Source organism: Astyanax mexicanus, chromosome 21 (assembly GCF_023375975.1).
Source record: "Astyanax mexicanus isolate ESR-SI-001 chromosome 21, AstMex3_surface, whole genome shotgun sequence".
Lineage (NCBI taxonomy): Eukaryota > Metazoa > Chordata > Actinopteri > Characiformes > Acestrorhamphidae > Astyanax > Astyanax mexicanus.
In genome coordinates, this window is record NC_064428.1 from 25,046,447 (window position 1) to 25,062,346 (window position 15,900).

Sequence of the window (15,900 nt, forward strand, 5' to 3'; positions counted from 1 at the left end):
TTTGATGAATAGAGACAGCTTAGATCCCAGAAGGACTACAAGACAGAGGCAGAGCCGAATTGTTTTCTCCTGAACCGGTAAAGCTTCAGTAAGCTATTTCAGATAGGTAAAGTGATCCAGACTAGTACTGGCTAATGCCGAAATGCTACAACATGCTAGCATAAACTGCTATCAGTCATTATGAAAAAGAGGACAGGCTACATATGTTTAGCATGAAATAAATGGACAGAATATTGGACAGAATGCAAAAGGTTGACTCTAATTGACTCAGTTTAGATACGATGGGATTATATGTTGCCTTTGCAAAAGTTCTCGAAAATGTTTTTTGCTTAACCATGTAGGTTCAGTGCCCTCAAACTGGCAACCAGTGAGCATTTGAGCTTTTACATTTAGCATTTCGTATGGAAATATAACTTTTATGGGGATGCGGATTCCAGCATTATTAAAATTTTCTATGGTACAGAATTTTGGGGTTTTATTGGCTGTAAGCCATAATCATCAACAATAAAAAAAAAATAAACGCTTACAAATAATTACTCTGTGTGTAATACATCTATATAATATACGAGTTTCACATTTTGAACTGAATCACTAAAATAAATCACTGAAATAAAGTAACTTTTCAATGATATTCTATTTTTTTTTAGATGTACCTAGTATATTGTTTATTAACCTTATTTGTTCATCAGTAGGCTTTGTAGTTTATGTATTTATGATTGATTTTGGTACATAAACGTACAATAATGGTATCAGTGCAAAAAAAATAAAGGAAATAAAACAATAAAATACAAAAAAACACCTAATTATAGCAACTTTAATTCTACTTCTTTGCAGAAACTAGAACTAGAAAAGAGTCTCCTCTCAGTGTTGCCCGAATGATTTTCAGTTGTATTGACAGAAAGGTGCTGCTAATTTGTTTGCCAAGCCGGGTTATTGATGGCGGGAGCAATCACAAAGACCACAGACCACATTTCCCAACATAAACAGCAAACCTTAAGAGGATTCTGTGCAACAATTTTAGCAGGAAGAAACATGTAACATTTAGTGTTTTTTTTTCTGTGTTATATATATTTCAAAATAAAAAAAGATGTTGTGTCTCAACTACTGCATTTTTATTTGTATTTATATCTTATGAGATATTGTTAATTTTTCAAGCCTCAGTTAGAATCTTCTAGAATTTTATATTTCTTACTGTGTTCTTATTGGCTGCGAAATTTAGTTTGGTATCTATCTATCTATCTATCTATCTATCTATCTATCTATCTATCTATCTATCTATCTATCTATCTATCTATCTATCTATCTATCTATCTATCTATCTATCTATCTATCTATCTATCTATCTTTTTGACACATGCATGTTTTCCTAGTCTCGAACTGTAAAAAAAAAAAAGTGAGCAGTCCTGGCGTGTGTGGGTTCCACGTGAGACTCTATCAGGGGAGGATGATGACAGCTAGTCTCATTTCCCACAGCTCTTTTTATGTAAGGCTCTGCCATCATGTTCAATCTGGTGCTTGCCAAGGATAAATTACTGACAAGAACATCTACAGAACTTGTACAGTCATGTGAAAAAAATAGGACACCCCATGAAAACCTTAGTCTTTCTAACATATCTAAGCATATTGTCATTTGATCTTTATTAGAACAATGCTGAGAGATGAAGGTAATATAACGACAAAGCTGAGCTATATTAAAGTAAAATAAAAAATAAATAAATGCTTATAGTGAAGAAATGTCATGGTTTGTATATGCTAACTATGCAAACATTTTGATAGGTGCTGCTAAGTTGTTTCTTTGTGATTGTTATGATACTCCAAGTGATTGCAAAGGTGTTGTTATGTATTTGCTATAGTGTCGCTAACTGGTTACTAGGTGGTTGCTATGATATCCCAAATGTTGTTAAAACATGGTTTCCCCACAGTGCCTTCACCAAGAATAAGTCCCAAACGAAAGCATAGGCTGAATAGTGCCATCTGTTGGTTACATATGTTACTGCGCCATATAAGGTTCTTATCTTTGTTACATTGCATAATGAACATTTAGTTAACATCCAGTTAGTTTTGGTTTCACACTGCAGTTTAGTAACTGAGCGCACGAAAGAACTTCACTACATCCTTTCGTCCTATAAAGAAACAATTTTTTATTTTATGTATTTATTTTTTTTCCCATTTTCTCCCTAATTTATACGTCCAATTACCCAACTCACTCACCAGACTGCCCCTATCACTAGCGATGCCCCAACACCAGGAGGGTGAAGACTACCACATGCCTCCTCCGATACATGTGAAATCTGCCAACATCTCTTTTTGAACTGCTGCTGGTAAAGTATTACTGAGTAGCATCATAGTGTGTTTGAAGCGCAGTGACTCGGTTCCGATACATCAGCTCACAGATGCCTTGTGCTGATCGACATCACCCTTTGGAGTGATGTGGGGAAAGAACGCCATCTACCCACCCAGACAGAGCAATAGTGCTAATTGAAGAGACTAATTGTGCTCTCTTAGGGCTCTGGTAGCCGATGGCAAGCTATAAGAACAGGACTTGAACCAGCGATCTCTTGTTATTTCTGTTAAGTGTTGATCTACTGTTACAGTAAATAAAGAGTTCTCAATCTAAACATTTATGTCCATATTGCTGTGAGATGGGCCTGCACGCCAAGGGGAGTCAGATTTTGGCACAACACCTATTCTTTATTTCCTCTGGTTTGTTTAAAGACTAACTCCACATTCCTGTAAATAGTTTGAAAGACTTAACCATCTAGAAAAGTGCTTCACGCTGCCGCTGAAGTTGGACCATGATTCAGGAGATTCGAACTGAGACCACCCTTTGGTCGTACCAAACTCTGGCCCTTTCGTCCAAACTGTGGTTCGCATGTTGCCCTTTCATAATTGCCACTGAAAAGTCTAAAGGTCCAGACCAAACAAGATAGGTGTGAAAGACCTGGGCACGGTTTCCCCCAAAGCACAGCTTGTTCGACTAGTGTGATAGCTCAGATCGTGCTGTGGCCCGCTTAAATACAGCACCCCCGCAAGGAAAAGCACCCTCTCTTTGGAGCGTGCACTATGTCGCTATGTATGTAACCATGACTGAGATAACCGTGACCGTGGAGCATATTTTTGAGTAATTTAAAACGGAGTATATCCACTTTTATCAAGGAAACGTTGAGAGAGGGTGCTTTTCATGGCTGGGGTGCTGAATTCAGCACAACACCGGCAAGCCCACTGACTAGTGAGTAATGACGTAAGAGTGCAGGTCAGCAGGGGAGTAGGGAGGGGGCAGAACTGAGCTCCAGACTGACTTAATTAAACTGTGTCAATCAAACATTGGTGTGATTACACCCTTAGAGCTGGATTCAGAATAAAACAGCAGATTCCCTAGCCAGCCTAGAGGAAAGGTCAGCAAAATGATGATGAGTAGGAGGGAAGACTCTAAATATGCCTGGAGTCGCCCTTATCCCGAGACAGTTAAACGGATCAGGACATCCCTACTAAAGAGGAATCTTCAGCTTCTATATATTAATTTTTTTTCCCCTCAGTGAATGACATGCCATCAGGTTGCTTGTGCCCTCTGCTGGAGAAACATCAAACAAGACCCCTGGGCAAGAAATTCCAACAGCCATGTACACAGTACTACATAGAGTGAAACTAAATCATTACCACTGATCTGATGTCAGTCCTCAGATCTGTGTACAGGTGCATGAGTGAAATGTGTGTGTGTGTACCTTCAGGTCTGAGGCTCGTTGGTTATTACTGAGGGATATCTGCTCCAGGGCGAGAATGTTCTGCTCGTTGTCCTGCTGGAGTTTGGTACAGTGAGCTTGCAGCTGCTCATGCTCCTTCGTGGCCCTCTCTACTACGATCTGTCAGGTCACAAACATGCATGCACACACACACACACACACACATACACATGTCATTAAACAAACAGAGAAACAGGCTGACAGGCTGTGTGTGTGTGTGTGTGTTCAGCTCCTCCATCCACAAAGTGCATATATTAAAACTAAGCTGCAAAATTTGTTTTACTGGATCCACTGTTTCTATAAAGCCATTAAAAACCAACACACTTACATATATCTGCTTATATTCAGCCTACAGCAGTAAACTGTTGGTTGCTGGTTGATATGGTGTTGCTAAGTAGTTGCTATGGTGTTGCTAAACAGTGGCTATGGTATACCAAGTAGTTAGTATGGTGTTGATGAGTTAGTGGTTGCTATGACATCTCAAGTGGATGCGCTGATGTTCGAAAGTAGTTGGTAAGTGGTTGCTGTGATTTCCTAGGTGATTGCTATGGAGTTGCTAAGTGGTTAGTACATGGTTGCTATGGTACACAAATTGGTTGATGGGGTGGTTGCAAATTAATCATGAATCAGGTAGGCGCATTGGCATTGGGAAGTTTTCCCAATTCCAGGCAGATGTAATGTTGTTACCAGGTGGTCTCTGTGGTGTTGCTAAGTGGTTACTATGCTATTCCAAGTGATTGCTATGGTGTTGCTCTGTTGAGGATCACTACTATGGAATCCCAGGTTATTGGTATTGTGTAGCTAAGTGGTTGCTATGGTATTGCTAGATTACTGAGTGTTTGCACTATGATATCCCAGGTGGTTGCTGGAGTGTTGCTATATGCTTGCTATGGAGTTGGTAGTATGCTAGTTGGTCACTAATTATTTGACATGGTACCCCACATAGGTTCTGTGGTGTTGATTAGTGGTTGATATGGTGTACAAATTGACTGCTATGGTGTTCATACACGGTTGCTATGGTACCACAAGTGTTCACTATGGTGTTGGTGAGTGGCTGATGTGGTGTTGTTAAATGATAGCTAGATGTCGCCATAGTATCCCAGGTGGTTGCTGTAGTGTTGCTAAATGGTTGTAATGCTATCCCAGGTTGTTGCTATGACTAGTGCCTATGTTGCTATGATATGCAAATATGGTATCTCAGGTGGTTCCTATGGTGTAGCTAAGTTTTCGCTTGCTGGTTGCAATGGTATCTCAGGTGGTTGCTCTGGTGTTGCTAACATGAGGCTAAATGGGTGCTTTACTATGGCCAGGTGATGTTGCTACATATTTGCAAGGGTGTTGCCCTTGGAGTGTAATTAACATTTATACCACTGCCATATAAATGCCATATAAGTTCCATATTATAGACATGCTCTAAACATGCATTTGTTGACAAGCTAAATGATAGCTAAGTGAGACTGTAGAGTAATTTTACCAGATTTTAAACTAATAAAAGTTATGTTAGCCTTAGAAAAAGGCCATGTGGACACACCACCAAAGTTACACAGTGCCTGAAGTGGCAGACACATCATTCTCGCTATTGCAAGTCTGGCTGTGACTGATCAAACTGACAATCTCCTGATAAGAGGACCTACACATAGATGACTGCACCACTTATACTCCAGCTGGCTGCACCACCCAACCCACTAACCTCCAGTCATTCAGTCTCACCTTCTGCTCCCGGAGCTGCTGCTCCAGCCTCTGCTGCTCGTCCTTAGCGCGCTGGTTCTGCTTATTCAGCGCTTTGATCTCAGTCTGCTGGGCCTCCAGTTTAATGCTCAGCTGCTTCAGCTCCTTCTCCGACTTCTCCTTCCTCTCCATCTCCCGAGAACACTCGTTCTGACACACCTGCACCTCCTGCTGCAGCTGAGGGTGGAGAACAAGAGGGGAGAGCTTTGAGGAAGAATGTGGGGTACGTTTAAATGTACCAGCTTTGTAGTGCTTCCTTAGGGAATACGCTGTGTAAGCTAATATGAAACTAATACTCTAAAACTCTAAAACAGATTTAAATTTAAAATTCAAAATAAGAGACCACTTAGAAATTATGAGTTTCTTTAGATTTTACCAAATTGAAAACCTCTGGAATATAATTAAGAGGAAGATGGATGATCACAAGCCATCAAACCAGGAGTAAAGGCATAAAGTTATTTAAAAGCAGTGTGTAAGACTGGTGGAGGAGAACATGCCAAGATGCATGAAAACTGTGATAAAAAAACAGGGTTATTGCATCAAATATTGATTGCTGAAGTCTTAAAACTTTATATTATATTAACTTATATTAATATTAACTTGTTTTCTTTGCATTCTTTGAGGTCTGAAAGCTCTGCATCTTTTTTGTTATTTCAGCCATTTCTCATTTTCTGCAAATAAATGCGCTAAAAGATAATATTTTTATTTGGAATTATGGAGAAATGTTGTTCATAGTTTATAGAATAAAACAACAATGTTCATTTTACTCAAACATACACCTAAAAATAGCAAAATCAAAGAAACTGATTCACAAACTGAAGTGGTCTCTTAATTTTTTCCAGAAACTAAACAATTAACAAAGGGTTTATTGGGGTCAAGGTCTTAAACAGCCACCTCTCTGGTTTTCGATATAGTGTTCAATTAAGCTGCTAGGATAGCATCAATATCAGATCACACAAGGATGCTCCTCTTTTCCAAGTATTTAAGAAAAAAACAAAAGCATAAATCCAGGTTTACTGGCATGTTTTTAAAGTTTGAACACTATTTGTTTTTCATGTTAGATTGTAGAGTTCTTCATGCTATCTCTGTCATCTCTGAAATTTCTTGCTGCTATTCCCAAAATGCCGGGTCTAAATAAACAGCCAGGCCAAGAATCACATCAATTTCTCAATGTGATCCTCTTGGTAAACAAAACAGGAACGGATGCTTTTTTATTCTAGGCGAGGTAGCAACAAGGGAGCCACATCTATCCATAAAGGCAAGGCCAGGCGTTTCATTTGCGAGTTTTTACAGGCTCGGTCGGAGCGGGGAAGATGATATGTGGCAAATGGAACCTGTTTTCTTTCAAGCTAATGTTTCGGCTTTAAACAATTACCGGAAGGCTCACAAATTCCTGCTATCGATTCGCTGACTGCGGTGGAAGCTGCTGACGAAATATGAAATCTGTCAAATGCTTTATCTGCAGAATATTTTTTCATAAAACGCCATAAAGCACAACAAAAATTCCGCTAAATCTAATGAGCTACGGGGGCCAAACCAAGTTACGCTCTAACTTTGACTACTGCGCAGCAACAACAACAAGGCATCTCAGCAGAATTAAATGCTAAATCAAAACCGCAGCTTGTCGCACGGCAGCTTTCCGCTGGCATTAGTCCAGAGCGGCAGACTTATTGTAAACATAAGTTAAGTAAATAATAAGTAAATATGACTGGAGCTGTAACTGAATCATACAAAAGAAGAGATGCTCGGAGCTCACCCCGACTGAACCCAGTCACTGAGGTCACTCGGCATAAAGCTGAGCATTTTTAAACGAGTATCACCTGCAAGACAGTTTGCTGGGTCTGCTCCTGGGCTGCCTCCGCCTCCTGTTGACTGGCTATGGCCTTGGTTAGGTCTTCCCGAAGATTCACCACCTCAGAGAGCAGCTTGTCCCTCTCTGCAGTCACCTTCTCGTTGGTTTTCAGAAGATCACCCATGCTGGAAAAAACAGAAAAGCCCTTTTAGTAGAGAATTATTTAAAGAAAGGAGCTTTATTTTGAAAATGTGTGGCCTTGACATTTTTAAATGCTATGGATTACAAAAATGATAGGTGTTTTTAAAGAACAGCACTTGGTTTAGGTAGGAAGGAGGAAGGAGACATGGAGAGCGAGTGATTTATTAAACAACAAATAAACAAACAAAAGGACCAAAAACTGAGAAACAGATAACATGGGAATAGAACAAACCAAAGGAACACATAACTTAACCAACATAAACACGTACAACCACGGATGAGAAACACAGAAACAAGGACATACAGACCAGGACGGGAAACGGGAAACACCTGCGAACAGGTAACAAGGGGGCGGAGCCACAAATGAACAGGTAAGCACACAGAACTCAGGGGCGAAAACACGAGATACACTAAGGGCACGTGCAGAGGGTAGATAAAGGCCCTACAGTCTAACTGCTGCTTACCATGTGTGAGATGGAAATTTAAAAGGTCCAGCGAGTATGTCATGTAATAGAAAACGCTTCCACTGACAGACAGATCCTATAAAATTCTATAAAAGCAATTTCAGTAGCATCTTACTAAAATTTTAAATTAGCTCAACTTTAAGTGGAGTAACTTTAAAAATTAAAATTGAGTTAGCTCTGTAAACCTGATTTATTTCTTTTATAGTAAAGGCAAACTGTTATATTCAGTCTCTAAAACCTCTGATGGTCAGAGTAAGTTTTGGCAAATCTATGAACATTTGAACCACCCCTCACTGACCTGTGCTTCTGGCCTGTGCTGAAACCAGCTCCTTGCTCCACAAGCTTGTTGAGGTTGGCTATTTCCTGCCTCAGAGTCTGAATGGTTTGTTTGGCTTGAAGCTCCTCCTCGTGTGCCGCGTCAATCATTTTCCAAGCCTTCTCGTTTTCCTGAGCAGAAGAGGGAGCTGTTAAAGTGCAATCCAGCTTAAAGTGACAATACTTTTAGAAGTTTATCCCAGGTGGTTGCTGTGGTATCAGTGTTACAGGGTGATTGCTGTTGTGTTGAGTTAATGCCATGATATTACTTATTGGTAGCTAAGGTAATGCTAGGCAGTTGCTATGGTATCTGAGATGGTTGCTATTCACCTCTTTCACCTGACAAGAATTAAGTTAGACAGTTGTGCCACTCTAATGCTGTGAAACCATGTACATGTCGGTGTCCAAAAAAGAACAGAAAGGTGCATTTACTCAGAACTGTGTAAAAAAGTGTATATTTTAATATAGTGTGATTTCACAGCTCTAGAGTGGCCCTACAATCTAACTGCTGATTACTATTTGTTAGAAGATCACAAGTTTAAAGGTCCAGCAAGGATGTCATCTAACAGAAAAACCTTCCACCTACAGACAAATCCTCTAAAATATGGTATCTGAGGTGGTTTCTATTGTGTCTCAGGTGGATGGTCAGGTGTTATCATGCAGTTGCTGTGATAACCCATATTGATGGTAGGGTGTTACAAGTGTACTCAGTAAATCAGGCTGGCCAATCAGGCATTAGAAGAGTGGTGATACCTCCAAAACTGTGGGACATGATGACGTGCCCCCAAAATAGCAACTTAAGCATTATAAAAGAGTTTGATAAATGTTTATTAGGTAATATTATTACTCAATTAAAACATTATCTAATTGAAGAATGAACGGTATGTATGCATTAAGCAACCATAAAACACTTAATATTGTGACCTGTATAATGTATTATCTTTGGTTTCTAATGAATATATTTGTAATAAAAATGCAATACAGTTAAAAAAAAAGCAGCTTCAATTTGAGGAACCACTAAAAGTTCCCCAAGGAACTCATACTTTTAACAGTGCAGTTAGACTGTTGCACCACCCTAGATCTATGAAACCAAGTGCAATACCTGCGTCCTAAAAATAAAATTCACACAGAACTGAATTCAGTAATTTGTAGAGTAATTTTGCAGCCCTTAAAGACACAACAGTTAACAGCCATGAATATCTAATAAGATGCCACTTAGTTGCTATGTATTGGAGCCTGTTCTTATAAACTTACTTTAATTTATGATTACTGTATATAAGAATATAAGAATGTTCCGTTTCCATTTTCTTCTGGTGATAGCTGACAGTGTTTTGTGTGCCCATTTCTATCTAATTCTTTCTCGCTCATGCTTCACCTTCTTTAGCGAGGTAATGGTCGTCTGGTCTTCCTGAGTCAACTTCATAGCTGTGGCTACTTTGACCGAGTTGGCCACGATCTCAGCTTTCAGCTCACGGCATTTCCCCATCAGCCTCTTCTCATTCTCGAGGGACTTTTTCAGCACCTTGGTGAGCTTCTCGTACCCCACGCGGATCTTCTCTTGGCTCCCGTCCCCCAAGAGCTCATTCAACACCTCCTGAATTTCCTTCTCCAGAGCTTCAAAGGAGCTGTCCTCCTCCGAATGCTGCTTCTTCTCCTACAACAGCAAAAACAAGACACAGGTTTACACATATCTTAAAAGATGGTAACTTTACAGTCTATTTCGCAAACTAACTTTAATGAACTTTGCTGACTGGCTTTTTTAGGTGGCATGAGGTAACGTTATCATTAGCCTGGTGATTGGTGTGGCGCAGTGGATAACATCACCGCTTGCTTGTGAACTACTGCATCCGGTGTGAGACTGGGGTTCAATTCCCAGGCTGGGTGACTATACTGCTCTTCACCAATAAGAGTAGTTGGGCTAGACTCCTAACACTACATTGGCCAACCTCTGTAATAGGAACAACTTCGTAACTCTGTAAGTTGCTCTGGTTAAGAGCATCAGGTTAAATGCCATAAATGTAATTGGCTAAAGCTGTGTTATTTCATGTGTTTATTCATATCTTTGTTTGAAACATTACTGCAAAAGCAAGCAGAGTGAAAATAGAACTGTTACAGTGGTATGGCAAACTAACTTGTCTTTATAGAGAAACAGAATTAGCCATTCCACCTTAAATGGCCTTGCAGCTCCGGCAAACCCTTTACCTGTGGGTTAAAACTTTAACAGCAGCAACATTAGCAGTGTGCTAGCATTGTTAGTGCACCCAGCAAAACTACTGGACTGTTAGCAGTGCTGTTTGCATCGGTACCATGATATAAGCATGACAATTCTAGGCTTTTAGCCTCATGATTTTTTTTTTTGTTATGTATTGAAAGCTGCAATCGAACGATGGACGTTGCTAAACTAAGCTAATTATTTAGAAGAGATTTTAGTCGACCAAGCTAAGCCTTCAATAGACCTTCTTTACAGTGACAACAGCATCATCACGTCCGGCTCTGAGCTGGGCTTCAGTACAGCTAACAGGAGCACAGCTAACATGTTTGAGCATTTTTCCAACACGGACAAAAGGCTAGTGTGTATTGAGAATATTGCGTCTTGCTTAAGTTTAATACTTTAGACCCACGTGTGATCCTGCATTCCTCCCACAGCACTGTTTTTTTGCTGAGTTTTTACAAAGCAAAGCATTGTAAAGATCATCACATCTCTAAATGGACAGAATTGAATATTGACGCTTACTGGGCTTCATTCTTGAGAAGAAAAAAATGCAAAAGGTTCCCCAATCACTCAATCACCCATTGTGGTATTTCTACATTAAACTTCTCACCAACATATGCTGCTGACAGTCCTCATTGATAATAATTTAGCTTAATTTAGCTTAGCTTATGTTGATTTTAGCGTTTTTAAATTACTGTTTAAATTTTTATTTTTTTTAATCTGAACCAAAGTAAATGCTGGGCTGATTGGTGAGTCACTCCGGTTTAGTTTCACTCTTAAGTAATTGATTTCCTCGTTAAACATCATGCTGGATTTGAACATCAACATTAATCCTGATGAGTATAAACTCTGGTAAGTGTATTATTGGTGAATAATTGGTGTATTTTGGAACACGACTGGAACGAAATCTCTTAACCCTCCAGCTATATTTATGCTTCTACATTAACCAACACATAAGTGTGGGAAAAATATATTCAAAACAGTGCACAGATTGTGTTAGTACTGATAAGTCAGCTTCATAAACAGTCTCTAATTTGGTCCTTAAAATAGCTATATAGCCTGATGTCATGAGAAACATAAGAATAACCGCATTAGCCTTCCCCAGCAGATCTACTGTAGTCTTAGCATCGCAGCCATGCCGGCTGCTGGCCTGTTTATGACACCATTAGTCATCTTTGGTTGGTTTGCTTATTTGGAAATGAGGCAAAGAAAGCAACTTAAATGAAACCCATTTCAAGTTCAAAAACAAACTCAATTAAATTAGGCAAAACTGATTCAAAATAAAGTAACGCCGCTGGAGAACCAGCTCCAAACACATTGTGACATTCATCATCATATCTAATAAGAACATATTGTGTGTACAGAACAAAAAGCCTGCAGAAGATACACTGCCTGCACGGCCCGAAGCATTCATCCAATAAGGTTTTAAACTGTTTGTGTGCTGTTTGTCTCTATTCATTATCTTTACTTAGATGAAAATGATCAGATCAACTCATTTCAGAGCAATTCATGCAGAAATCCACTTCCTTCCAAACTTTTCTCTCAGAGATGTGGCTTAGCGCATATTGAGCCACAGTGATTCCACTCACTTAAAGTAGCTGTCAGTAACGCTAGCTTAGTTCCCTATCTGTCATTTAATGTTATGTCCTTGGGTTTCAAGCCATCTAATTCTTAAAAAATGCTTTTTTTTTAGCTTCTGATATGGAACCTCTGGGACGTGCAGGTTTCATATGTAGAAAAAATGTACAGCAGCCTACTATAACATATATATACAGTTATATGACGATTTGTGTGGGAAAACAATAGGTGATTTTTATTTTCTTTTGAAAAATTATTAAAATATATTATTAATAAGTTGTTATTTAATTTACCAAATAGTGAAAACCAAAGGGTCCACTTTCATATGACCCATTAACCACCAGGGTGCTAAGCTCTCCTAGTTAGCTAACTGTGTGTATTATGAACAGTTTTATTATCTAAGGCAGTGACATAATATTCTAATTTTCTGAGACACTGATTTTTGGGTTTTCATAGGCTGTAAGACATAATCATCAAAAATAAAAGTAACGCGTGTGTAAAACATCTATATAATATGTGAGTTTCACATTTTGAACTGAATTACTGAAATAAAGTAACTTTTCAACGATATTTAACAATTTGTGAGATGCACTAGTATATATTTTAGCATATATTTGAATATGCTAAAAGGGCCCATATTAGAACATGGGGAGGTATTTGAATAGTCTAAATCTCTGTAGCTAGCTATAATAGTAAACACAAGGAAATAGGGGTAAAAAGAACATTTTTAACGTTACTTTTTTCGTTTAATGTATTTTATGTCACTTAACTTTCAATTTACACGCTTTTAACACTAAAGTAAATACTATCCGTACGCTCAAAATGTTTAAAGCAGCAGAGGAAAAGAGAATTATCATGAAATATATGAAAACGTAAAAATAAAGTTGTAGCTAAATGTAAGTTAAATCAGCGCATGCGCAGTGCAGTTAAGGAGCACATATCGATGGATAGCACAACTCGCCCTAACACAGTTTACCCTGAGCTCAGCTGAGCGCGTGGAGGTTTCTCCTACCTCCATTTGGTCGTGTTTCTTCCACAGAGTTAGTTATAAATTAAAAATATTCCCCAGTATTTGCTACAGGTTGGATTAAACGCTCCTCTCCGCTCCTCTCCTTTACCACTGTTGTTAAACTCATAGGAAACGCGTCCTTTGTTGCCAGGCAACCGCGCGAGCCCCGCCTCCCACAGAGCACTTCGGTCCAACACATGTTTTACCAGTCAGGCAAAAAGGTCCAATGACAAAAACAACAACAACTGAAAAAACGACTGTGAGGTAATTTTACCGTATTTGTGGGCTTAAATCGCATTTCTTAGCACACACAACACACAACACACTGTCTGTAGAATGTACAGCCCGCTGGAGTCAGCCCTCGTGTGTTTTATAGGATTAGAGGACTGTTTATCAGACTGGCTGTTGTTGTTCTTTACACTAGGTGGCAGCTTCACACAAATCATGGGTCCTCAGAGCATTCACTCCCCTCACACCACACAGCTCTCAGTCAGCACTGACAAACTGTACATTCTCACTGCAGTGCTGAGAATCTGTGTCCCGCCTCCCAAATAATATTTAATAAATCCTCTGTGGTGATCTGTCTGTGGGGTCCTGACCGTTTTGAAGTGAAGGGTGAAAGGAGGCCAATAAAAAAAAAGTATGCAGAGAAACAGATACAGGATAAGATCCAATCCCATTTCTCTTTTGTACCCTTGTAACCCTTCCCCTTGGAACAGAGTTACAATCCTTCAAGGTTTTGATATTTGCCCATAAACAATATACACTGCCTGGCCAAAAAAAAGTCACACACTAATATGTCGTTGGACCACCTTTAGCTTTAATTGCGGTACACATTCAATGTGGAATTGTGGAATTGTTCGATAAGCTTCTGCAATGTCACAAGATTTATTTCAATCCAGTGTTGAATAATTTTTTGACCAAGATCTTGCATTGATGATGGTAGAGTCTGACCACTCCGCAAAGCCTTCTCCAGCACATCCCAAAGATTCTCAGTGAGGTTAAGGTCTGGACTCCTCTGTTTTGAGTGTCCCTCTGAAAAATCTCTGTTTTTGTTCTTGTTGAACAACTTAGGACATAATCTCATGAAGTAGAGAGTCTGTAGTCCATAGGTTAACGAGTTTAACATACAGGTATACAGCAGGTGTATTCTCAAGGTTAAGTCATTTACAGCTTCCAAGAGTGTCAGAGTCTAATATGTAAGAGTTATAAGAGTTATGCCTAATATGTTCTATTAAAGAGTGTGGCACTGACCTGCTTGAAATGCATGTAGAGAATGAATGAATGTAGAGTTGAAAAAAATGAATGTAGAGTTGTTTGTATGTATGGACAGTTCTAGCCAGACACCGCAAGTCACGCTCATTGTACCACAATTAGTTCAGAAATTGAACGTTCTGTCCATCTGGGAACCATTATTAGGCCTCCCATTACTTCAAATAATTCACACCACCTTGCCATGATGGCCAAATGTTGGGAACTCTTTTAGGTTGTTCAATCATCACCATCATCACCTTTCTATCCACTTAGTCCAGTTCAGGTTTGCAGTGGTAATAAGACAAGCAAAGATACCCAAGCCACTTCAACCTGCTTCCTCTGAGGGACCACAAAAACTTCCAGGCCAGCTAGGAGATTATAATTCCTCATGATGGCCCTGCATTTTCTTCTGGTTCTCCTTCTTTTTAATCATGTCTGGTATACCGCCAATGGTATGTGACCAGGGAGCATCCTTATATGCCTCCATATGCCTGACCATAGGTAAGAGTGGGAACATGGAACAACTAGTTGGAAAGTTATTTGTTAGCTTTGCTTTATGATTCAAAAAATATTTTTTACTGGAACCACATAGAATATCTTTTTGCTTACAGTGAACATATTACAAATACGACTTTGGCCAGACGCTCTAATCCAAAATGACTTCCAGTCTAATCACATTACGCAGGACAGCTAGCACAGTATTAGACGTCTTGAGGGGAATCGTGGGCAATCAGACCTTAAGTTGCCATGTGAAGGCCAGTTACATACTGCACTTTGTAGTTCTATAATTACAGACTGTAGTCCTGTAGTTTTTTTTTTTTTTTTTTTTCACCCTGTTGAGTCAGGACCCCACAAAGCAGGTATTATTTGGATAATGGTTCATTCATTCTCAGCACTGCAGTAATTGCACTGACATGGTTGTGGTGTGTTAACAAAGTGTATTGTGCTAGTATCAGTGGATCAGACACAGCAGTGCTGCTGGAGTTTTTAAACACTGTGTTCACTCACTGTCTACGTCTAAGTTCCCTCATTTGTTTTTCTGTACATTTGATTTTATTGTAACTGTGACTGAGGAGGTCAATCTCAACACTTATTCATGTTACCTAATTTAATTCTTAGATCTTATTTGTTTATTTTTAAAATACACATTTTGGGAAAATCAATAGAATGAGCTCAGTGTCCTCGTGCTATTAGCATAGCCACCGTTTAGCTATTTTTCATGTTTTTTTGCTTATTCTATGCAAAAAACTTGTCCCTGTTACTTTCATTCCTGTTACTCAAAACACAAAAAAGTAAAAGGAATAAGTGCCAGTAACAGGAGGGATTTTTTGTAATAAATATCAATCATTTTTTATTTCTTAAATAGAACATTTATTTAAAAATAAAGAAAATTAAAGGAATTAGAGGACTTGCTTTCAAACATGCTTTTTAAATGTCACATGAGTTTTATAACCAGCTTTGTATTAGAAATCTTGTAAGAAATTGAATAAAGCTGCCTGAGATTGACCAGTACATGTTTTGAATAGTTAAATATATTTATTAGTAGATTCAGAATTTAAAAAAGATACAGAATAAGTTTAATTTGGAAGAGTAACAACATGAAAATG

At 38.9% G+C, this 15,900-nt stretch overlaps 1 protein-coding gene across 3 annotated transcripts in view; it reads right to left on the bottom strand.

The window, feature by feature from the left end:
- The window catches only part of cfap58 (cilia and flagella associated protein 58), a 193,310-nt gene extending 180,128 nt beyond the window's left edge, over positions 1-13,182 (bottom strand). For all 3 annotated transcript variants that reach the window (XR_007428101.1, XM_049469848.1, XM_049469849.1), the window contains exons 1-6: positions 13,043-13,182; positions 9,616-9,894; positions 8,224-8,372; positions 7,289-7,445; positions 5,451-5,645; positions 3,723-3,860 (exon numbers count right to left, since the gene is read on the bottom strand). Coding sequence is in view for 2 of the 3 variants with exons in the window: in XM_049469848.1 (XP_049325805.1) it covers positions 3,723-3,860; positions 5,451-5,645; positions 7,289-7,445; positions 8,224-8,372; positions 9,616-9,894; positions 13,043-13,048 (924 nt within the window). In the remaining variant the exon portion in view is untranslated. The remainder of the gene's footprint in view (positions 1-3,722; positions 3,861-5,450; positions 5,646-7,288; positions 7,446-8,223; positions 8,373-9,615; positions 9,895-13,042) is intronic.
- Between the last annotated feature and the right edge of the window lie 2,718 nt (positions 13,183-15,900).